The sequence below is a fragment of the Bos taurus genome, chromosome 26, assembly GCF_002263795.3.
Source record: "Bos taurus isolate L1 Dominette 01449 registration number 42190680 breed Hereford chromosome 26, ARS-UCD2.0, whole genome shotgun sequence".
NCBI lineage: Eukaryota > Metazoa > Chordata > Mammalia > Artiodactyla > Bovidae > Bos > Bos taurus.
In genome coordinates, this window is record NC_037353.1 from 16949667 (window position 1) to 16973848 (window position 24182).

The 24182-nt window shown below is 41.7% G+C and overlaps 1 protein-coding gene across 30 annotated transcripts in view; it reads right to left on the bottom strand.

The window, feature by feature from the left end:
• SORBS1 (sorbin and SH3 domain containing 1) overlaps nt 1–24182 on the bottom strand; it is a 234332-nt gene that overhangs the window by 130249 nt on the left and 79901 nt on the right. For 19 of the 30 annotated variants that reach the window (XM_059881779.1, XM_059881778.1, XM_059881767.1 and 16 more), the window contains exon 1: nt 4671–8367. In XM_059881779.1, coding sequence (XP_059737762.1) covers nt 4671–4691 — 21 coding nt within the window. In that variant the 5' untranslated portion in view covers nt 4692–8367. 30 annotated transcript variants of the gene reach the window in all.

The window sequence follows — 24182 nt, forward strand, 5'->3', positions numbered from 1 at the left end:
ATACTTATAATGAAGTCTTTCAGTAAACCTGCAAAGGGATTCTGCCAACAAAATTGGCAATAAGCAAAAGAGCCCAAAAGAGTTTCAAGTCTTATACATGTAAAATTATTTCATCTTTAGACAACAGAATTTAGGAGGTAATACATGATTACAAGTTATGTAATACAATGCATGGTTTAAAATAAACATAATAGAGAGGATTAATATCCTTGTTTTACAGTGTACTCAATACTTATAAGAAAAATTGTTAAAGGCATGAAGAAATTCCAAGGAAAAAATATGACTAACCATTTTTTTCCACTTCTTAAATCAGTCCACAAGTTTAAAAACATTAATGCTCAGTGTGAACAAATGCAAAGCCCCTGACATTTTCCTACAGTCAGTGACACTGTAAACTGTTACCATTGTTTTCAGCGTAGAACATCAAGACTTAACATAGCTCACATCCTTTGTGCTTTAGGGGAACCTAGATCAGAGAATGGAGAAGGCAATGGCAACCCACTCCAGTACTCTTGCCTGGAAAACCCCATGAACTGAGGAGCCTGGTAGGCTGCAGTCCATGGGGTCGCTAACAGTCAGACACAACTGAGTGACTTCACTTTCACTTTCCACTTTCATGCATTGGAGAAGGAAATGGCAACCCACTCCAGTGTTCTTGCCTGGAGAATCTTAGGGACGGGGGAGCCTGGTGGGCTGCCGTCTATGGGGTCGCACAGAGTTGGACACGTCTGAAGTGACTTAGCAGCAGCAGCAGCAGCAGCTCAGATAAAGAACGCCAAATGACAATAAAGCTACGTAGACAGAAATGTTTACTACAGCTTTATTAATTATGAAAACCTAGAAACACTGCTGTGTTCAGTAACAGGGAGCCAATTACAATAGCCACTCACTTCCTAGGTGGACTGAATCATTATGAAAATAATGGTTATGTAGGACATACAACATGGGAAAACACTTCTTATAAGATTAGGTGAATATCACAAAATTATAAAGTAATTAGCCTCCAATTAAAATAAATTAATTAATTTAAAAAGATTAGGTGAATAAAAAGCAGTAACAGGTCTGCATGACATTTCTAATTATAAATATATAAAAATCAAAACACATGCACATACTACAAAGAAAATATGACCAAATTCTACCAATGATGTGGTAGAGTAGAGTTACAGGTAACTTTGAAATTTCATTTCTGTTTTCCAAACAGTAGATAATGTGGTTATAAAACACTTCTTCTTTAATGACGGGAAATCGCTTTTTAATCTCATCCCTGGCATTTGATACGCAATTGGTTCATCTTTAGAACTTTAAAGAGCAAATTCTAGCAGACAAGCTAAAAAAAAAAAAAAAAAAAGCCACCAACAATCTTGTCCACTAGAACATGGCAGCCCCACATGATTTAATCTTTTCTCACAGCCCATAACAAACACCCCAAATATGGACTTACAACATTAATTGCCAGTGATCGCTTTGTTTAATGAAGCCAAACTACCCTCATGCAGTTCCTTATGAGGACAAGGGGGGCAATAAAATGACTAGAACATTCAGCCAGATTTCCTAAAGAAGCAATTGTACCAAAATATGTTATCTTAAAATAGTCCACAGAGACTGCCAGGTGGACAACACACACAGCACCCCATGGCTCCTCCTTGCTGCCAATTCCCTACTCCTAACTCGAGTCCATGGCATTCCAGAGCCCTGAGCTCCTCAAACTCTTTATATGTACAACTCTGGGCACACACCATTTCTGAAGCATGCATTGTTAACCAAGACAAGTCTTAAATACAAAAACTGGCCCATTTGTGTTTCCCAAATATGGCTGCGTGCACAGAACCAAAACAAAGCTGTCTCACTGCAGCATCCAGTACACTCGAAATCTTCCACTTAGGAGATCTAGATAATTGAAACAAGGGCAGATTCCCAAATTCGTTAGATAATAGCAAAATATCTTAGCTCCGCTTAAATTGTAAATACATAACCTCAAACTAATAGAGGCAAGCCCAGGATATAAATGACACCTTTCTTCAGAAGTCGTCACTACACAGTGTCTACCTGTGGAGATGGCGCAAATGAAAGCATTTTGAATTCTCAGGAGAGTGAAGGTTGACCCACAGGCTATAGGTAGAGACTAAGAAGTTACTGTGTGTGGCTGAAAAAAATTTTTAAACAGCTGAAAAGGGGTCTTTTAGAGGTTGAGAACGAGAAAGAAGGGTGAGTTTGATACGGCAGGAGAGGTGTCCACTCTTAATCCCTAATTCCCACTCAACTTCTCTTTTAAACCACAAAATTCCTAAGGCTACATATTTACCACATCATATATCATACAGACATCTGCAGTGCAGGCCCCTACCACGCTCAGGAATGAGGGAACAGAAGTTCCATTCAGTAAAAAGACTCTGGGTCTTTTGCAAATACATAACTTAAATACCTCAATTCATAATACTAGCTTATTCAGAAATTGCTTGTTTTCTTTAAATGTTCTGAAATTTTACTCACAGTATACTAACCTAGAAAAAAGCCAATAGAAACACTGAAAACATCACCTTTTCTGAGAAAACCTCTCAGCAGCATTTGTCTAATAACTGAGGTGGAACACATATAATCTGACCAGAATCAATAACCCCTGAACCCAAGCCTTGGAGGCTGAGGACTGCATCAAACCCTTGGTGCCTAACAATAACATATGTGAGATGCTGATTTCCATTCATCATGCGGTGAATTGCAGTACTTTGGCTGCTTTTCTTTTTTAATTGCATTCTGAACTAATTTTAGGCAAATTTTTAGTTTATCAGATATAAAAGCTACACCCAAGCATTTGAGAATACAGTGCAAATTTCTGAAATGAGTTTTCCTCCAACTAAGCTAAAATCACTAAAAATATTCAATATAGTGTCAAGGTCATAGCAAACATTCAATAAAAAGTTTTTGGTTGTTTTTTTTTTTTTTTTTAACCTATGTTATTTCTCAGACAAGATTACCTGGAAATCAGTTGGTACCTATTATACATTTATATATTAATAAGCATTATATGTATGTATATATACACACACACTTATGACTTCAGTTGTTCTATGCGTATCCAACTATATCAATAATCACTTTGAATATCAATGTTCTAAATTCATCAATTAAAAGAGATTTATTGCATGCTTAGTCAATCCAACTGTGCGACCCCAGGCTCCTCTGTCCCATGGATTCACCAGGCAAGAATATTGGAGTGGGTAGCAGTTCCATTCTGGGGGATCTTTCCAGCCAGGGAGTCCTGCATTGCAGGTGGACTCTTCACCGTTTGAGCCACATGGGAAGCCCAAGAGAGATTACTACTGCTACTGCTAAGTCACTTCAGTCGTGTCCGACTCTGTGCGACCCCATAGATGGCAGCCCACCAGGCTCTGGGATATTCCAGGCAAGAACACTGGAGTGGGTTGCCATTTCCTTCTCCAGTGCATGAAAGTGAAAAGTGAAAGTGAAGTCGCTCAGTCGTGTCTGATTCTGGACTGGATCAAACAAGACCCACCTATGTGCTGTAAGAAACTCACTTGAATTAAAAAACACAGATTAAAAGTAAATAGATGAAGAAAAATATACTGTGTTAACAGTTTCTATATGTGTTTAGTGACTATGCAAAACAACCACACACACAGAAAGAAAAAAGTTAAAAGAACTGGATTTAAACCCAAATTCTATCAGCCTCAGTTTATTCACCTACAAAAAGAAATGAACAATACCTAATTTCATAAGGTGTTTCTAAATTTTAAAAGCTATATGAAATATTGTAAAGTGCTGTCATAAAAGGAAAAGTATTCTGGTGAAGAGATGCCAATCTAGTCCTGTTATCCATTTATTGCTTTAAGAGATGGATGAATATCTTATCACAAAGTTGATATTACCAATACTTGATCATATAAAGCACCAGGCTCTATATACTGAAGTAGCATCCAAAAACCAAGAAATTCATCTCTGGTTCTGCCTTCCTATGCAAAGTCAGGCAATGAAGGACACTCCGCATAAAAGCATCATATTTTAAGACACTTCAGAGTTGCTCTCTAAGGTCGGGTCTTAGGGAGCCACACCATTATTTCAAGACCCATTTTCTGTGCACGCATACCATGCAGGCCCTCTGCACATGCTTCGGAACAAATAGATGAACCATCTCTTCGTTTCCTAAATGCCAACTGTGAGCCAGACCCTTCTGTACATCAGTTCTACTCTTAAGAACCCCTTATAAGGTTTCCATACCCATTTTGCAAATGAAGAAACTGAGCCTCAACAGACATGAAAAGACTCACTGAAAAATCTTGAAGAAGTAGGAAAGATCCTGGCGCTGGCCCCCAAGCCTGGGTTCTTTCCAACCCATGATCCTCACCCAAAGAGGCATGACACAGTCCCTGCCAAAAGCAAGATGCCCCATGCGAAGGCTGTTCAGAGATCTGACACACCTTAAAAAGAGAGGCATAATCTTCAGGGGGCATTTTTATCCAGCTGTGGTAATCAAAATACATCAATCAAGATAAGAGATGGTGCCTGCCCTCAGAAACTTTACATTCTAGTTGAGAAGGCTAACAGCCTTGAAGCCCTGATGAGGCACTAAAGACATCACGAAAGAACATTTCTGGATTGCCCTCCACTGTAGGAATATGCCAGCCAAGAGAATGCCAAGCTTCAAGACTCACCTGGGAAAGACCAGGGGACATGCTGACAAATACACCCTCTTCTGACTGTTTAAAATATCCTTGTAGTTCTTACAATATTAACTTCTCTGGAGAGGGTTCACTGGGGAGATTAGATCACACACAGTACTTGCTGGCAGCCACCACACACACCTGTAAAAGACTCAGAGGGACTCTAGAATAAACAACCTGGTTTTCAGCTGCTGCTCTGCCACTTAACTAGATGCTTGAGCTGACTTCTGTCAGTTAATCTTGGTAAGACTCAGTCTCCTCATCTATAAAACAGGAATAACAGCCATCAGCCTCAGAGGCTTAAAGTGTTCAACAAATTCGAGCTTCTTTCAGGAGGATGAGCATCATCCGTAGTATCTGAGGCTTAAAACCACTTTCTCCTCAGCTGGTTTCTCTGAGCAGCAGCTGATGTTCTCTTTTCAACTGCAGGTAGGTTAGACTCTTCAAGCTAATTTAAATGAAAATTTCACCCAGTTCTCCTTTCAAGACTCGGCTCATTGCATGCTCTTCCTGTCCCTCCTGAAGTTGCCTGGCCTGTCTTTTCCCAACATCACAAATCTCAACACCTCAGCTTCCCATAAGAAGCAAAGTAGTAGCTTACCTTTTCTCCAAATACTAAATTCTCATGGATAGTTATGTTACTGCCTAGATCACTTAATTTAATGATCATCTTCCATGTCTTCTGCTACTCACAAGGCTGTTTTCCTCACGAAGTCCCTAAGGCGGAGTTTCCAAGACGGGCTGGGTAGCACTTGGTAGCCAGCACTGAGTGTACACAGAAAAGTATATGGAGAGAGCCCTGGGTTGGCAGTGTGCCTCGGCCACAAAACGGCCTTGAATGCAGGCAATGGCATCTTTGCTGGTCTCTACCAGGGCACAGAATGCAGCATAAATTCTTTGGAAGTTTCCTAATTCAGGATTAATCTGCCTGGATGGGAGGGGAGTCTTGGGGAGAATGAATACTTGTGTATGTCCACCTGAAACTATGACAACATTGTTAATCGGCTATACGCCAATGCGAAATAAAAAAATAAAATAAAATAAATTTTTAATGATTAATATGACTGAGGCATGCAGGATGAACCACAGAAGTGGGGGCACTGGAGCAGGGAGAATATGGGAGCTGACTTCTGTGAGCTGAGGTCAAGCCAAGGGAGGGGACAGTGACATCAGTGATTTTTTTTTAAGCCAGCCCCCTCCAAAAAAAATTTCCCTCCACCGTGTACACCCTCTCTACCCAGGAAAGTCACTCCCAGAGAACTTGTTTTGCTCATCTGGCTGGGCAGAAAAGCTCCATAGAGGCTTCGGTCACACCAATCACGGGTAGCAACTTCTACATTCATCTTGTCTTGCTTATCTGCAGCAATAACTGCAGAGATTTTGATTTTCTGAGCTTACTCCTTACATCTCATTCTGCCACATTTGCCCACAGCAAATTTTCTTTTTTCTGCTCAATTGCTTTGGTGGCTGACAACATAGAATTATCAAAAAGTAAAAGATGTCAGAAATCCTTTAGAACTCAGACCAGCTTGCTAACCAAATAGGGACATAACAGCAACCACGAAAATAAAAGATGACCGGGGTGCTTAAGAGTTCATTTTCAAACAAATGTCAAAGAGAACAGTTCTCAACACAAAATGACCTTGCCTTCAAAACTCACATAACATAATGTATAAATAAGACACTGGAAGAAAAGAACGAGGTATTCAACTATACTCATTGTAGGACTGGGGGTAGGGGAATGAGATGACACTGAGCTCCTAAGAGAATATTAAATCCCTCACAGTCAACTATCAGCAAAAAGTTCTAGGGGTTCAGGCAGTGACTTTGACATTATGAACCTCAGCTTCTGCCACATGCAAAACAGGGATTAAATAGCACTAACTTCCCTTCTCTAAGGATTAATTTCCCTCCTGTGCATTACCCACATAGCACAGTGAGAACTCAATAAATGGTCACATTGACATAATTGGTCTATTTCCCATCTGTCTCACTCTCCCAATATTCGGAGAATTGGAGGTGAGTAGAAATATGGTTTAATAAAAGGCTTTAATTAGTCACTACTTTACTGTAACAGTTTGTTTACTGGGATTCTGCTTGAAGCGGGGAGGGCAATGCCAAGAAATGAGGCTTTGTGCCTTGAACAGAAAACACAGAACTTGTGGCAGCCCCATCCAGCACCCCACTTTTTCATAAAGCTTTGCAGGTTACAGAACATCAGTGCCAGCGGTGGCCTTGGCCGCCTACAATCTTTAAAAAAGGAGCAGGGTGGGTGGGAATGTAATATGATCTGTCTCTAACAAGGTTTCATGTGGCCGAGGGACTCAGAGCATCACAGAATTTCAGGGCTGGAAAGGACCACAATTTCCAAATGTTATGAGTCTTGAAGTCCAGACCAATCCATCAAGATGAGAGAATACTACAACCAGTCACACACGCTCCCTGAAACAAAGAATTTCCACCCTGCCAAGCCCTTCCAATAGGACAAGGGGGAAAGCCAAGCCAGCCATAGGTGTCACAGCTTCTATGTCCGTGGTCCCGCTTGCTCTCTAGAAGCTAAGCTCCCTGAAGCTAGGCATCTGTTACCACGTGAGTCTGCAAGAGATGAGGATACGACAATATTATTCTAAATTCCTTCTTAAAATTTCACTTTGCTCTTCCCTCTGAAAAAGCAGCAGTACAAAATTAACATCTAAAGTTTCATAACATTTATAGTAAATCCAATGTCTCAAACTAAAGTAAAAAAATCTTATATACAAGTACCAGGTTGGGAAATAATAGCTTTCTCTTCACAAAAAAAATAAATCATTAAGGCAAATCTGCCATCAAATGCCCTTTGGTGTTTCTGAACCCATTATTTCATTCAATAAAAGTTCACTAATGTGAGGCACTGAATAGTGTGGTTCTTCTATTTTAAATTTACAGTAAGTCTTACATGTCTGGAAATCAATCCCTCAAAATTCCAAACACAGGGCATTTTAAGAAGACTGCAGAGATGGGAGAAAGGATAAAGGCCCCATGCAGAAATCACTCCCATCCTTTAAATATGCAACAAAAGTCTTTCATAAATATGTAACTTTAGAACTCTTGGGTTGGTTTCCACAAATTCCAAAGCTCCCTTTTAGAGGACTGAGACTATAATACATTGGTGAATATAATTACACTTCTGAAGGGAATCTAGTTTAAGAAGCATATAATTATAGACTCCTCTTAACTAATAATAAAAGTGCAAAGATAAATAAGTTTTCTCTTATGTAAAAATGTAAAGCCAAGCTAAATACATTAGATTATAAGTGGGGAAAAAAAAACGAAAAGATGAGCTAAAACTCTTGAAACAAAAATGAAAAATACTTGAACTCTCAGCATGGTATGAAGCATTTCTAATTCCCATCTGCTAACATCACAGCTCAAAAAACTAGCCGGCAAATTTAAACGCAGAGAAATCTGGTGTAGTGAGACCTTGGGAAGCACAAAATCCAGGACAACGAAACAAAGTTCTCTGACAAGGCTTTGCTAAATTGTCAAGTCCAAAAAGCTGAACGGGGACAGAAAATCCCAGTTACATATACATGGAATTGAAAATACTCACACTCCTACTTCATTGTCGGGAACACCGAAATCCAAAGAGAAAGGAGGGAGGAGCAGGAGGGCTCAGGAATGTGCCCGAGACGCTGACCAGAGGAGAACTGGCTGGGAAGGTCCTTTCTTGGGAGTCTCCCAGCAATCGGCATTTACTCACTTAACATAGACAAGTAAGTGCCTGAGCCCTTCCAATGAAATGCCAGGCGGGAAACCCTTCTCTGGCCACTCAGCTCAGCTCCCTCATTAAATTCAGAGTGAAACCAGCTGCCGGGAAAGGCAAAGGGTGACCCCGCCAAGGCTCTGGAAATTCCTAGCCAAGAGTAGATTGAGTGCCTGGATCAGTGCTAGAAGGCAGATTTCAGGCCGGCTTACAGAAGATAAGGAAACCATCCTCAGAGTACTTGCTGTGCTCCTGGCTGCAAATAAAGTGTGGTTCTCTGTAGAACGTGTTGGGTCCACATGCCAGTCAGCTCAGCCTCACTGTCATCAGGGAAGAAGAACAGATGGAGGAAGAGGGGCAGGGAGAACCCAAAGATGAATAAAATGAGGCAGATGAACAGACCAGCCCAGGCAATATTTCAAGAGGGGAAAAAAAGATCAATTCTCTACAAGAATTATTTACATTATATAGACAGAAATACACACAGAATTCTTCACTAAATAGAAGGGCTTGTTTACCATTTGTTTTTGTGGGTTTTTTGATCCTTGCAGCCCCCCCGTTTGTTTTTTTTTTTTGATACTCTAAGATCAGACGTTGGATGTTTAGTCACTAAGTCATGTCCAACTCTTTGCAACCCCATGGACTATAGGCCACCAGGCTTCTTCTCTAGGCAAGAATACCAGAGTGGGTTGCCATTTCCTTCTCCAGGGAGCTTCCCTGACCCAGAGATTGAACCCGAGTCTCCTGCATTGCAGGTAGATTCTTTGCCACTGACTTTTTAAAATTTATTTAACTGGAGGATAATTATTTTACAATACTGTGATGGCCTCTGCCATATATCAACATGAATAGGCCATAGGCATACATGTGTCCCCTCCCTCTTGAACCCCCTACCCCTCCTCGCTTCCCCACCCCATCCCTCCAGGCTGTCACAGAGCACTAGCTTTAGGTTCCCTGTGTCATACATCAAACTCCCACTGGCTATCTGTTTTACATATGATAATGTGTATGTTTCAGTGCTGTTCTCTCAAATCATCCCACCCTCTCCTTTTCCCACTGCTTCCAAAAGTCTGACTTTCTTTTTAATTGAAGGATAGTTGATTTACAATATTGTCTTAGTTTCAGGTGAATAGCAAAGTGATTCAGTAATATATATTTATATATATATATATCTTTTTCAGATTATTTTCAATTATAGGTTATTACAAGATATCTGTCAACAAAGACCCATCTAGTCAAGGCTATGGTTTTTCCAGTAGTCATGTATGGATGTGAGAGTTGGACTACAAAGAAAGCTGAGCACGAAGAATTGATGTTTTTGAACTGTGGTGTTGGAGAAGACTCTTGAGAGTCCCTTGGACTGCAAGGAGATCGAACCAGTCCATTCTAAATGAGCTCAGTCCTGGGTGTTCATTGGAAGGACTGATGCTGAAGCCGAAACTCCAATACTTTGGCTACCTGATGCAAAGAGCTGACTCATTTGAAAAGACCCTGATGCTGGGAGGGATTGGGGGCAGGAGGAGAAGGGGACGACAGAGGATGAGATGGTTGGATGGCATCACCGACTCAACAGACATGAGTTTGAGTGAACTCCGGGAGTTGGTGATGGACAGGGAGGCCTGGCGTGCTGTGGTTCATGGGGTCGCAAAGAGTCGGACAAGACTGAACAAGACATTGAACATAGGTCCCTGTGCTCTGCAGTGAACCCTTGTTGCTTATCTGTTTTATGTATAGTAGTTTGTATCCGTTAATCTCACACTTCTAATTTCTCCTCCTCCTCCCTTTCCCCTTTGGTTTCTGTAAGTTTATTTTCTATAGAAAATAAAACAGTCTTTCGGTCTGTTTCTGTTCTGTAAATAGATCCATTTGTATAATTTTTTTTAGATTCCACATATTAAGTGATATATTTGTCTTTCTAAACAAAGGTTAAGTTTTATTTAAATCTTTATTTCATTTGTTTTGCCTTTGAAATCCACACAAATGACAGTAAGGAATTATATTGAAATATAAATATGTTATGTGAAATCATTTTGAAGTCAAAGAAACTTTAAGATAATCTAAGTGATAGCTTCTCTTATGTCTTGACCTTTTTTTTCCCTCTTAAAATAAAGATAGATCTGTAACCGAGTATGGCAAGACAAAAACTGACATCTTTTGGCTTTCATTTCATTACAATAAAAGCCAAAAATGCTGTTTTGTGTAACTATGTGGTTGGAAGACCTTAATAGAACAATCACTGCCTTTTTTGTGGAGAACTCTCTCTCCTTGTCTATGCCCAAATTAAATAAAATACTGGTTTTAGCTTTTGATATGAGGTAGCAATTTCCTCCAAATTCAGTAATTTCCTCCAAAGATACTTTTATAAATTCACAAGTGACTTAATAACTGATGATTTTCTTAAATGTAAGTTTTCTTCTTATGGCTATTGAGAAAGTATTTTAAAGTCCAACTTGCAATGCTATTCCCAGTCAACTCAATGAATTAGAAAATTCAGAAAAAAGCAGGAGGCATTTAAAAATTGTTTCTCATATGTGCCTTTCCACCAAATTTTTAATTTGTATTTTAATTTTCATTATAAATTTGAATTATCTAGATTTAAAACCATTTTCAATTCTGGTAACTAAAATAATCTTTGCAGGTCTCAATATTGCCATAGGTTGATAAACAGGGGAGGTACCTGTTTAAAATGGAGACTGCAGGTTCTATTCTCAGATATGTTGACTGAGAAGTTCCAAGAAGGCCCCAGAATCTGCTTTTCTGACATACAGTTTCAGGCCATCCTTTGAGAAACACTGGTCAATGTACCCAGCTGAAGCTCCCAATACTCTGGCCACCTGATGTGAAGCGCTGACCCATTGGAAAAGACCCTGATGCTGGGAAAGATTGAGGGCAGTAGCAGAAGGGGGCAGCAGAGGATGAGATGGTGGGATGGCATCACCGATTCAATGGACATGAGTTTGAGCAAGCTCCGAGAGATGGTGAAGGACGGGGAGGCCTGGTGTGCTGCAGTCCACAGGGTCGCAGAGAGTCAGACACGACTGAGCGACTGATCAACTGTATCACCAAGTATGAGATACCCACAGCTCTCGCACAGAGCTGACCACAAAGCCGAAAACCACCGTGAGCATGTTACATCACTTTAAACATAATTTATAACTTGTACTGATTGTGTCAGAACTTCACTTAAGCAGGGTGACAGTTTTTCCTTTTATCCCTGCAAAATGTTCACAGTGAATAAAACAATGTGCAAATGTAATTCCACTTGCAGGGCCCGCCAGGCATGACTGCTCCCCATCTGCACACAGTCTGGCACGGGGTTTCCGAATGAGGAAGTAGCTCAGAATACCCGAGTCTATTAGCTTAAATATTCCTAAACTGGATGTCTGAGAAAGCAAAGAATTCAACTGTATACAAAAGGTAGGATGATTTCATACCATAACCCATAAAATGACTCTAACCTAGAAAAAGATGTATTTGGACACATCCAGCAACACATCTAAAGAGCAAATGTTTATTTTTTAATTAGACAGGCTTTGATTTCTAATAGTCCATTAATAATTTATTCTATCATGCTATTGTTAGGGGACATAATTTATAATTTGTACTGATTGTGTCAGAACCTTATATCAGACTCAAACTCCCAACTTCTAACATGTTTCCACTAAATACAGTCCTATTAATTATACAGCAACAGGAAAGTTTCTTACAGAAAGCGATTAAAACCCCCCAAAAAATCAAAAGTGGTTGTTTGAGAACTCAGCTTTTTAAGAATTCCCTTTTCGTCTCATTTCAAGAGTAATTATTTTTTTAGATTTATCAAGTTCATTTTTTAAAACATGAAAGAAATGTAAGCACAGAACTAAACATCTGAACATTAAAGATCCAAAGTGTCAGCACCCAGCACCACCTCTTAATCTGTAGGACCAAACTGCCACAAATATCACTCATACCCGGGTGAACTTGGTTCTGAGCCAGGTAACTGCTTAGTATTCAGGACTGTACCTCTGTAACACATAAACTTTAATTTGGGGGTAAGAGGGATTCCCTGGCGGTCCAGTGGTTAGGACTCTGCCCTCTCACTGACAAGGGCCCAGGTTCAATCTCTGGTCAGAGAACTAAAATCATGTAAGCTTTGAAGCTTAGCCAAAAAAAAAAAAAGTAAAATTTGGGGATGGGGAGCATATATTCAAGCTCTGCTTCACATTTCTTTTCAGCCCAGTCTGATTCTTTTTCCTTAGTAATAAATTAAACACAACTAATGTTCTCACCAAGACCCCCCTCTTGAGCACGGGCACTATGCCTCGCATGTTACATACAACGGCTCATTTAACGCACTAACCTTATGATATATGGACTGCTGCTGCCAACTGTGAAAGCAGGCAAAGGCTCAGTGTCTTCTCCGGGGTCACACAACCAGGATGTGGTGGAGTTGCGACAAAAAACCCCACCTGACCTTAAATTCCAGGCTCTTTTCTATGACCTCACTCTGTAAAGGTCTGTTTTCCACTGCACTACGTTTCCCTGTCTACACTGCCCTGCTCATTTTAAGAACACCTTCCTAGTACCCTCATTTTTGTAGTAATGACTTGAATCTGCTCAACAGCATTCTGCACAATCACCCTGCCTTTCCAAAGTGTCTGCTTTGTCCCCACACTGTGCTCAGTCTAGCTGCAGACGTGAACAGAGGCGCTGCCCTCGAGGGGCTTGCATTCCAAGCCATGGAGGTGGCTTAAAAGCAGAACAGGGTTTGCGTTGGGTTGTTTTTTTTTTTTTTTTTAAATGCTTGGCCCTGGTCCACTGCTGGCTGCTGAGAGTGTGACAGTGAACAGAAGCCTGGACTGAGGCCTGTGAGCAGAGACAAGGGACCCCTTTGGTCCACGACATGAACTGAGAGTTAATTAAGGACTCTTCACGGTGTTCACTGTGAGCCTTTCTCGGCACGAATTCCAAAACTAGAATTGTTTGTCTCTGCAAATTCCTGGCCACAAGCGGATTGAGTGCCTGGATCAGTGCTAGAAGGGAGATACTAAAAGGGAAACATTAAAGTAAAATCAAGCTTGTGGACATTTGAAAAAAAATTTTTTTTAACCTGTTCATAGTTACGATGCTGGCATCACCATCAAATCCCAAGTCCTGCTGTTTACTCCCTTGACTCTTGTCAACTCAAGTGGCAAAGATATCGCAAGTTCCAGTAAACACATGGCTCACTCTCATGCTGGCAGGAGTGCTGGAGGGGAGCTAGAAGGAGTGTCTATGGCCAAACTTAGGCTACAGCCTTCACAGGGGCAGTATTCCCCACGGCCCAGCAAGGCAGTTACCAGTTATCAAGGGAAGAGAACCCTCAGGTAATAGGTCAGTGTAGGAAGCCCATGGTCATAAACGTCCGCATTTCCCCCCACCACTGCTGCTGCTGCTGCTAAGTCGCTTCAGTCGTGTCCGACTCTGTGCGACCCCATAGACGGCAGCCCACCAGGCTCCCCCGTCCCTGGGATTCTCCAGGCAAGAACACTGGAGTGGGTTGCCATTTCCTTCTCCAATGCGTGAAAGTGAAGTCACTCAGTCATGTCCGACTCTTCGGGACCCCATGGACTGCAGCCCACCAGGCTCCTCCGTCCATGGAATTTTCCAGGCAAGAGTACTGGAGTGGGGTGCCACTGCCTTCTCCGCCCACCCCCCACCACTAACTCTTGGCAATTCCATGCTTTCTTTAATGAGAAGCCTGTTGCCTCTCTACCCACACCCCTGCCTTCCCTCAGAGGCACTGATTAAGAATGCAGCCTCAATTTGCAGCAAAATGGACGGATCTAGAGATAATCACAGTAAGTGAAGTCAGAAAGACAAATATATCACTTATACGTGGAATCTAAAATATGACACAAATGAAGTTATCTACAAAACAGAAACAGACTCACAGACATTGTGAACAGATTTGCCAAGGGAGGAGGGAGCATGGGGTAGGATGGACTGGGAGTCTGGGTTAGCAGATGCAAACTATTATACGGAGAATGAACAAGAAGGGCCTACTGTATAACTGAATCACTCTGCTATACAGAAGAAATAAACACACTGTAAATCAACTATACATCAGTTAAATCTTTTAAAAAAGAATATAGGCTTAATGACAATTGTCATTTCCACTTAGTGGATGTGCAACTGTGGTCAAGTTACCTGGGTTCCTCATCTCAAAATGGGGTGATCGCAAGTGGCTACCACAAGACTCGATGGGGATAATACAGGTGAAGCCCTTGGCACAAAGCCAGGCATAGTGCACGTGCTTGATAAATGCCCGCTGTCCCTCGGGATACAGGGTACCCACAGTCTTGTCCACTCTTTGTCCCACTCATGTGACAGCTCCTGTATCATTTATTCTTCTGTAAACCAGAGATGACTCTCTGAAGGGGGAGAGGTTAAGAACTACCCATTCTGGCATTTTCTCTGCTCTTTGCAGGGATCTATTCTTGCAGGATGGTCAACAGATGTTTTGAGTTTTTGCTTTATCTAACAAGGAAGAACCTTTTAAAACTCTCAGCAGACTCTCACTTCTTTGGAATTCTCTCAGTACCTTACGTAGTGGGAAGCATTCAGTAAAAATCATTGTCAGGTCTGTTTTGATATGAAGGACCTTAGAATCTTTAGAAATGCTCTTTACTGTACTAGATGAGAAAACAGTTTAGGTAGAGAAGGAGAAGGCTGCCCATGATGTCAGAGTGAGTTGTGACCCAGACAGGAATGAAACTAAGGCTTTTAACTCCCATTTCAGCACTGCTTCCCCCCAAAAGATACTGTCCCAAGTCAAAACACAGCTAACCAGCTTTACCTTTCTACATACCAAATGGTAAGGTCAGTGTCATGCTAATGTCATGCTTCAAGAGAAGCAAAATTCTGGGAATTCCCTGGTGGTCCAGGCGCTTTCACTGCCAGGGCCCAGGTTTAATCCCTGGTGGGGGAATTAAGACCCTGCATGCTGCGTGTGGTGCAGCCAAAAATAAAAGCAAATGATACTAAGAAATATATCCTCACTATGAAAAATTCTTCAGATACTAACTTTCTATATACAATGAAATAACAGAATGCTCTAGATAGTGAAATATACTGATTGCTAAGATTTGCAATGTTCTGTTTCCCCGCAAAATTCACATGTTGAAAACCTCACACCCACGGTGATGATATTAGGAGGTGGTGCCTTTGGAAAGTGCTTAGATTCAGGGCAGAGGCTTAATGAATGAGATTAATGCCCTTATAAAAGAGGCCCCAGAGAGCTCCCAGCCCTTCTGCCATGTGAGGCAATAACAAGAAGCCTGCAACCTGGAAGAGGTGAGGGCCCTCTTCCAGGTGGAAGACCTTGCTGGAACCTTGACCTTGAAGTTCCTAGTCTCCAGAACTGTAAGAAGTGTCTGCTGTTTAAAAGTCACCCAGCCTGTGGCATTTTGTTACAGCTGCCTAAGAAGATGAAGAAGTCCAACTTTTGAAGAATAAGAAGTATTATGAAATGAAATACTCTGGCATCCTCAGTACGAATGCTCTTTCTATGGGCCAGAAGGTATCTAGAGAGCATTACTTTAGGCGATGATCACAATCCTGGCTTGTGTCACATGTCCCAGACTCTTAGGACAGCACAGTCCCCAATCTTCTATTTGGACCAACACGCAATGTAAAGTTCCACCCAGATTCCAGTTTTTAGTAACTAAATAAAATCAGATAAGCATTTTAATTAAAAATAAACATAAGATGCAAACAACGGGGAACCCATAAAGAGAAGGCTCACAAGCTCACTCCCAGCAGCATCCACCCGCGAACTTAGAACCGAGCCTGTCAACGGCTGTAGTTGCGACACATTATCTGTCAAAGCCCTCCACATGCAGCCAAGGTGACAGCAGACCCAGCTCGAGCAGCAATGTAGATTCCACAACCAGAATCTTTAATTACCTATTTCCATGAGAAAGAAGCAAACGACAAGGTGAGTATCACAGATTTCTTTTAAAAAATTTGTTTCTAGATATTTTTTTGAAGTCAGAAAACACTGAACTCCAACTCCTACACTTTATATGATTACCAGACTGAACCCTTTCGATGGCTCTTTTAATTCAAAAAATAGTCAAGTATTGGATTATCACACTGATCTAACATGTGGCATTATAAGGGAAACCAAGATCTCGGTCATCAAGAAATAATCTTCCTGAAACCCCCAAGCGTGGTTTCAGGAAGATTATTTCATACTAACTTTCTTCAGTGAGTTCTGGGGTGGAAAAAGTGGGAAGATCTGGGGCTAACAGTTGTCCAAGTTACCAACAACTCCATTGACTAGAACTCAGAATCTCCTAAGCATTCCTATTAAAGTTTTACTGAGGAATAATTTATGAGAAGTCTGTGGCATGTTGTGAAAAAAAATACATCTGACATTTAAGACCATTTTATAACATCTCTCTTGTAAGAGGAGCTGGAGGTGCGGCAGGTTTCAGCCTCGCTCATGCCTGGGGGAGAGTTGAAGATTTTAGCAGTTCTGGGCAGGAGCCTGGCACTGCTTCAAAGCTCCAAGGCCTGGGCAGGCTCTCTGTACAACCTGAGGTGCTGTTGGGCAAACAGCATCTCCATTCCTATCTGGGGCCTCAGCACTGTTTGCCCTTCAAGGTTCCCCGCTGCCTAAGGAAACATGCGAAATATTTCTGTGAAGGACTGCTGTGTGGAAGCAACAGGAAATAAAGGTTTACTCCAGTGACTCCCTGCTAATGCAGGGGTGGAGGTCGCATCTGAGAATCACAGTTTTCCAACTGACTTGTTATTTTTACCAGATGTGTTGTGCACACTATTTGAGAGGTGGTTTTGTTTTCTGGAATAAAGGGGACTTGATCATAAGCTATATTCTGGTTAAGCATTAAAAACCAGCCCAAATTCAAAGCGACAGGGAAGAAAGGAATCTCCTCAGAGACATGACTTTTATATTTTCTTAGGGTGTAAGAGATGTGAGACATTCATGTACTCTGTTAACTTCCTGAAGGAAGTAAAATGTCAGTTCTTAGAAAAGTCAACCTTTACCATCTTCTAATAAAGGTATTAGGCTAAAGAGACTTCACCGGACCAGTGTAACCCCAATATGAAAACTGGAGCCAGGGGCACCCTGAGAGGCCCTCATGACATCTCGTGCTTCTCCCAACCATTTGCCCACCTCCCACCACCGGCACCATCTCCATTTGGATAAGGCCCCTATGAATAGAGCGCCCTTTCTTTCCACTCCTCCAGCCAAGCCTTTCCCAAGCTGCATCATATGTCTGAACGTTCCTCTACCTTCTCCTGGCCCCTTCAAGCTAAGCTGCCTCATTCATGCCCTTCCAATGGTTCCCATATCCCCCCAAAACATTTTCTAAAATGGGACAGATCCCCCAAAAGGATGGAAGACAGACTTCCATAGCCCCAACCCACCTAGACACGGAAACTACAGGTTTACATCTTTCTTGCCCATATATGTAATCTGCATACTTTTCTTATTAATTTATATATTTGTCCAAAGCACTATTTTCTCCCATCTGCTGGTTCTGGCTCAAACACGAGCTTCAGACAGCAGTGTCATCAGCTTCCCCACATGAAGAAAGACTGACGACACAGGGGATATTCTGCCTACAGAAGCGTGGAGCGGAACCCGGGGGCTGAGAGGCTGGCAGGGCAGTGTGGGTTTTGCCTCCATTTCCCAGCTGCTACCTCCGGGTAATATGCCTTGCCTTTATGAGCTTCACTTTCCTCCTCTGCCAAGTGTGAAATGGTAGGAACTTATCCTTGAGCTCAGTATGAGGGCTAAATGTAACATACATAAACCTTGCATACACGGAGGAATCTAAGTCCTGCGTTGACCAAAGCCGCTTCTCCCAAACTCTGCCCACACCTTTTATAAATAGTTCACTTATTTAGATCTTCTTAAATTACCAGATTTGACTGTGGTGTGTTTCCTGCCAGGACTCCAATATGCTCAGTAAGTGACATTTTCCTTAATTCGTCTTCCCTTGCTCTCCCCTGATATTTGGCTTTCTACCCTGAGAAAAACTTGCTGCTTTAAAAAATATACAACCCTGTATTCTTCAACATTTAGTTACTCAACACCTTGAACACTGACATGATGTGTAAGTCTGGTTGACTCAAACCATAAATTGTCACCACAGCCAGCTTGACCCCTATTTCAAGTTTCTGAATTCCTCACAGATTGGCAGGGCCATAAAATCTCCAGCCTTGAGGGACAGATCACCTAGACCAGCATCTCCCAAAACGTGTCCCACTAAACACCACTGCCAGAGAAGTTAGCGGGTATGTAAAAGAAAAGGTATTACAGAATCTAACAAGTTTGCAAAGACTTTCCATGTGACCCTCAATGACACTTAGGCATCTGAGAAGCACTGTCATAAAGAATCCTGTTGAAATTCACTAAAACAGCATTTTACTAACTTATCTGGCCACAGAACCCCTTGCCCATTTCTATTCTTGGAGCATCCAATAACATCGTGCAGAACAGATTTCTAAAAAATACCCCAGGATGGGGAAAGAGGAAAAATTCACTTTCCTAAAACAGGTCAGTTATAAAAGGCAGAGCTGGCTTCAAACCCACGCCTCTCAGACCCCAAACCTCTGCTCCTCCCACTACAACTGAGGCTCGCTAAGTTCACTGCCCAGCAGAATCACCAGGCATGCTTGTTAAACTGCAGATGGCCGAATCCCACGTGGAATTTCTAATTCAGCGAGATCGGTGTGGGTTTCCAACTAGCTTTCAGGCAATGCTCGAAGCAGTGAGAACCTCTGCACTACACCCACCCGTAGTGGTACAGGGGTGGAGAGGGCCTTGGCCTAGAGACTGAGGACCTAGTGGGGAAGCCAGGGCATAAACACGCGAAAACGCCTAAATGGCCACAAGGTTAATAGCTAACAGCTCGGCATACAAGGCTACATCTAACCCACAAGCAAATCCAACAGCCCAGAGTCCAGACTGAAAAAACTAGACATCGGGAGCTAAACTAGATCTTAAAGGATAGGAAGGCCCAAGTGAAAAAGGAGGAGGGGAGCATTCCAAGTGGCAACAATAATTGGTACTGCCCAAATATTTGTTTGTAGAGTCACAGCCTTTCGTAGCTGGAAGGGACCTGGCCTCATATCTCTGGAGAGCACCCTGGTTCTTACATTTGAATATGGGTGTGACTACTATTTCAAAAATCCATAACAAAACACTTAACACAGATAGAGAAGCTCCTCTCCAAGTAAGTGATTTGGAGGACCCAGCAAAGGTCTTCCACTCACTTAGCGTGCTCGTCCTCTCACCTGGTACCCAGCAGCCCACCTCCAGGACATTAAAGCAAGGCCCAAGGACAGCTGGCCACTAAGCCTGCAAGCCAACGGGCTCATTCTTTTCTCAGTGGGTGTGAAACAGTCAAAACTGTTCATTCTCCTGCAAGTGCCATTCTAATGGGGCTTTGAGGACATGCAAGTTTCTAGACATTTTCTTCACCCCCACCCTTCAAATAAAAGACTATCTGGGAATATAAGCTTCAAAAGTTGGCTACAGCAAATTTCCTCAAAGGAATGCCCAAGAGGGAAAATGCCATTCTCTGTGATCAGGTCCAGGGCCACGTTAACTCACGTGACCCCTAACTCTGGTCCTGCGATGCTGTCCCTGGCTGCTGTTTCCAGTGAAACAGCAAGGCCCTCACTGGGGTAGGGATGCAGCAAGCCGGCCTTTCCCTCCTAACGTTCAGTGAACCTAAGACAGGGTGCAAGGGACACCAACTGAGACACGAACCGCCCTTCCAGTTAAGGCAGAGAAAACACGGGATAAATTAGAGGGCAAGTCCTGAGGAGAGTGAAGATGAAGAGCTGAAGGTGGAGGTGGTGATTTCCAGGGGAGTGAGGAAGTGGGATGCAGGAGAGGATGGCAGATGGTTCATGAGCACCTGCCCACTCTCTGTCACCCTCATAACCCTTCAGAGGCATAGAATGTTTTGCCAATGGTGATAATTTTTAACAAATGGTCCAAACTTCCCCCTCATACATATCTAATGTAGAACTTAATGAATACTTAACATTTTACATTTAGGCAAATATATAGCTTGTGTGTGTCTATGTCTATCTGACTCAAATTTATTTAATTTCAGTGTATTTTAAATTATAAGTCCAATCTTTGGCAAAGACTGGAGCATACGCTTACTCTGTTTTAGTTGACTTTGGAAGTCACAGGGTCTGTGTCACCGGTACATCTTACATCATCGAAGACCACCAATTTGGATTCAGACAAGCCAGAGCTAAAACCCCTATGTTGGCATTTGCTTGCTGTGTGGCCTGGGGCAAGTCACTTGTTTCCTCCTCTGTAAATGGAAGCATTGATCCACCACAGAGGACTGTTTGGACGTATTAGTATAATAGCCTGAACTACAATCTTCTGTTTCCTCCTCCAGGATACTACACAAAAGCAACACAGAATGGAGGGAGGGAAGGGTGAACATTTCAGTATATTTAGGAGAGAAGGAACCCACAGATTCAAAAACTATATTATGGCTTCTGAAAGCCACTAGGAGTGGTTCAGAAACATTCAGAGATAAGTACAGGATCCATGTGTTCCCACATCACACAAAATGATTAACATTACTAAATACATACAGACCTGTCTACATGCCCAGTACTGGTCTGTAAGCTTTACATAAATCAGTGTCTTTAATCATTACCTCCTACCTATGAGATAAATACTATCTTAGAAATGGGGCACAGAAGGATAAAGTAACCAAGACAAAACAGTTCAATAGTAAATGGAGAAAGTAGGATTTAAATCCAGGCCTTTGGGCTTCAGTGCCCACACTTATCAGCACTGAGACAGGTTGACTATCCTACAGCAGATGTACAAGATAACACTATACCATGATTTCAGTGGCAAAGGATTAAAACAACCTAAACGACGTTCCCAGGCCACTGTTTGTGTGTTATGACATCTATTCAATGGAAATAACAGATCATGAAGTAGCTCAAAATATAAGATGGAATGATTTCTGAGATGATGATTAAATAGAAAAGCCAAGTTCAAAACCCTGTGGACAGTATGTTGTCCTTTGTAGGAGGAAAACATACATACATACATATTTAAAATACAAAGAACATTTCCACAACAGTACACAAGAAACTGCTGCCCATAACTGATGCTGAAACAACAACAATGGAAGAGATGGAAGATTCACTTTTTACTACAAATCTTTTTCCAATTTTTGAATTCTGAACATGGTCATATCTCATCTATGTTTTTAAGGCAAACTCAAAAACAAAGATCATTTGAAGAGAACCATGGTGAAACGTTTTCCAACCTAATTCGCAGTAGAAAGGGTAAGTAGAATATTCTGGGATAAACTATATGAGAAAAGAATCTAAAAAAGAATGAATACATGTATATGTATAACTGAATCACTTTGCAGTACACCTGAAACTAACAAACACAATATTGTAAATCAACGATTTACTTCAATAAAATTAAAATTTTTAAATAAATCATCTTAAAACTAAAAAAGAAAAAGAAAGGAAGGAAGGACGAATAAACAAAAAGTGATCAGAACAGTCTTTCTGACAATTTTCTATTCATTCCATAGAGAAGTGAATAACTTCCTGCAATTTTTCATAATAGAGATTCTGAAATGCTTAGAACTAAAAAAGAAAAAAAATGACACCATTCACTTTCTTCAACTCAGACTTTTGTTTCTTAAAAGTGCAGTGGACACATAGCAATAAAGAATTCTTTGTACAGGTGGCAGTAAAAGGTGTTTCAATGCTTGGGTTTGGGGTGTGCATGACAGCACGTGAGAAACCCCTAAAAAAATAAAGATGACACAGGTAGTGACCCAGCACAACCACGGTGTGGGCAAAATAGAAGTGGGCATGTCACCTCCATGCCACTAAAGAAACGGAGTCTCGCATGGCCGACAAAGCATGCAAGGCATCTTGCTTTGCCAAATTTAACCAGGGACATTATTTTTAAGTTACTATAATTAGTTCACATTTGTCTATGAATCAGCCTTTATGAGGCAATCGTATCTAAGCCCCATCAGATGAAACCTGAGGCGACATCATCTCTGTTTATTATTTTGAAGAGAAAGAAAGGGTGCCAAGTTTCCTGCAACACCCAACTCAAACCCTGAAATTTGGAGGACAGAATGTCCCGTTGTCCACGTTTGAAGATAGGAATATATTTTCATCTAATACATCAGTCCCAGGTTCAGCTGGCAACAGGAAGGAACTGAATTCCAGAGGTCAAAAATAGGACTTAAGTATTAAAGCACCTTTCAGTGCTCATATAGGATCCTATTTATGTTTTAACCCCTTCCACTGCAGCAGTTCTAAGAAGTGCTCATGCTTGTGAACAGACATGAAAATATTTCAATCTAAAGCTCTCTGCCTACAGATTGACAAGAGATTGGCAAACGTGAGCATTTTAAAGCTCTTTTCACATTCCCTGATCCACGGCTTTCATAATTAAGTTTCTCACAAAGAATGAAGAGTTTCAACAGCAAATATAAAGGTAAGGGAAGGGGGAGTGTTCCTATTTAGCCAGGGCTTCTGCTGAATGAAACGGCTCATCTAGGGGGCTCTGAAGTCAGGTACATAAATACAGCAGGATCTCCAAAAGGAGCCCAGCCAGGGAGCAGGCAACACTAAGGCAGTGAGCATCCGGAAGAGGTTTAAATGGGCTACATTAAGTCCCAGGACCAAACTGGAGGCTCAATGCTGTAATTCACAAATAACATCAGTTAGCAGCATGGCAGGAACACAGCATGTTTGAGTGAGGCCAGAAGGTACAGGAGAGGGAGAGCTGCTATTCACTTGTCAGAAATTATACTGAAGTTTTAATATTTTCACGTACGCCCATGTGTCCTTGACAAATACATACATATGCTCTTTTACGGCAAAGACCATGGGTTCCAGTTTTGATATTTACCAGCCAGATTCCCTTCAGTAGACCATTTTAACCAAAAAGAATTTCATTTTTTTCCCCTCGAACATAACAACAAAAACAAATAAGCAACAGGGAATGATACCTGCCCTGTCTAATCTCACAGGAATTCTATAAGAACTCAAGTGAAATAATTTTACAGTTTTTTTAAAATTCACCAAACATTTATATGACACTATATGCCAGGCACAAGGTGCTGGACAATTCTTACTTTTAACAAACTGCTGACACAGGTACTATTATTATCCCTGTTTTAAGGATAAGAAAACAGAGGCTCAATAATGTGCTTCTGGTTGTACAGCTTGGAGGTGGGATCTGGGCTCTGGCAGACGCATTCTTTCCAGGTAAGGACTCCACAGGTGGCTCAGTGGTGAAGGATCTGCCTGCCAATGCAGGAGACGTGAGTTCGATCCCTGAGTCAAGAAGACCCCCTGGAGAATGAAATGGCAACCCACTCCAATATTCTTGCCTGAAAAATCCCATGGGCATAGGAGCCTGGCAGGCCACAGTCCACAAGGTTGCAAAGAGTCAGACACAATTTAGTGACTGAGCACGCACATGCAGACTAAGTCTATAGTATGTGCTGCTATACACGATACTATGTAGCCCATCATAATTATCATGAATTCCTTCACTTAATCCCAGTTTCACAAATGAGGAAAAGAATGCTCAGAGGTTAAGTCACAAGCAAGCCAAGATCATAAAGAATGCATGGCAAGGAGCCAGGATTTGAAATTGGGTCTGTGCCTCTCTGGACCCTGCACTTCCTTTCTTTGTTTTTCTTTTTATGTCACAAGGTAAGGAGATC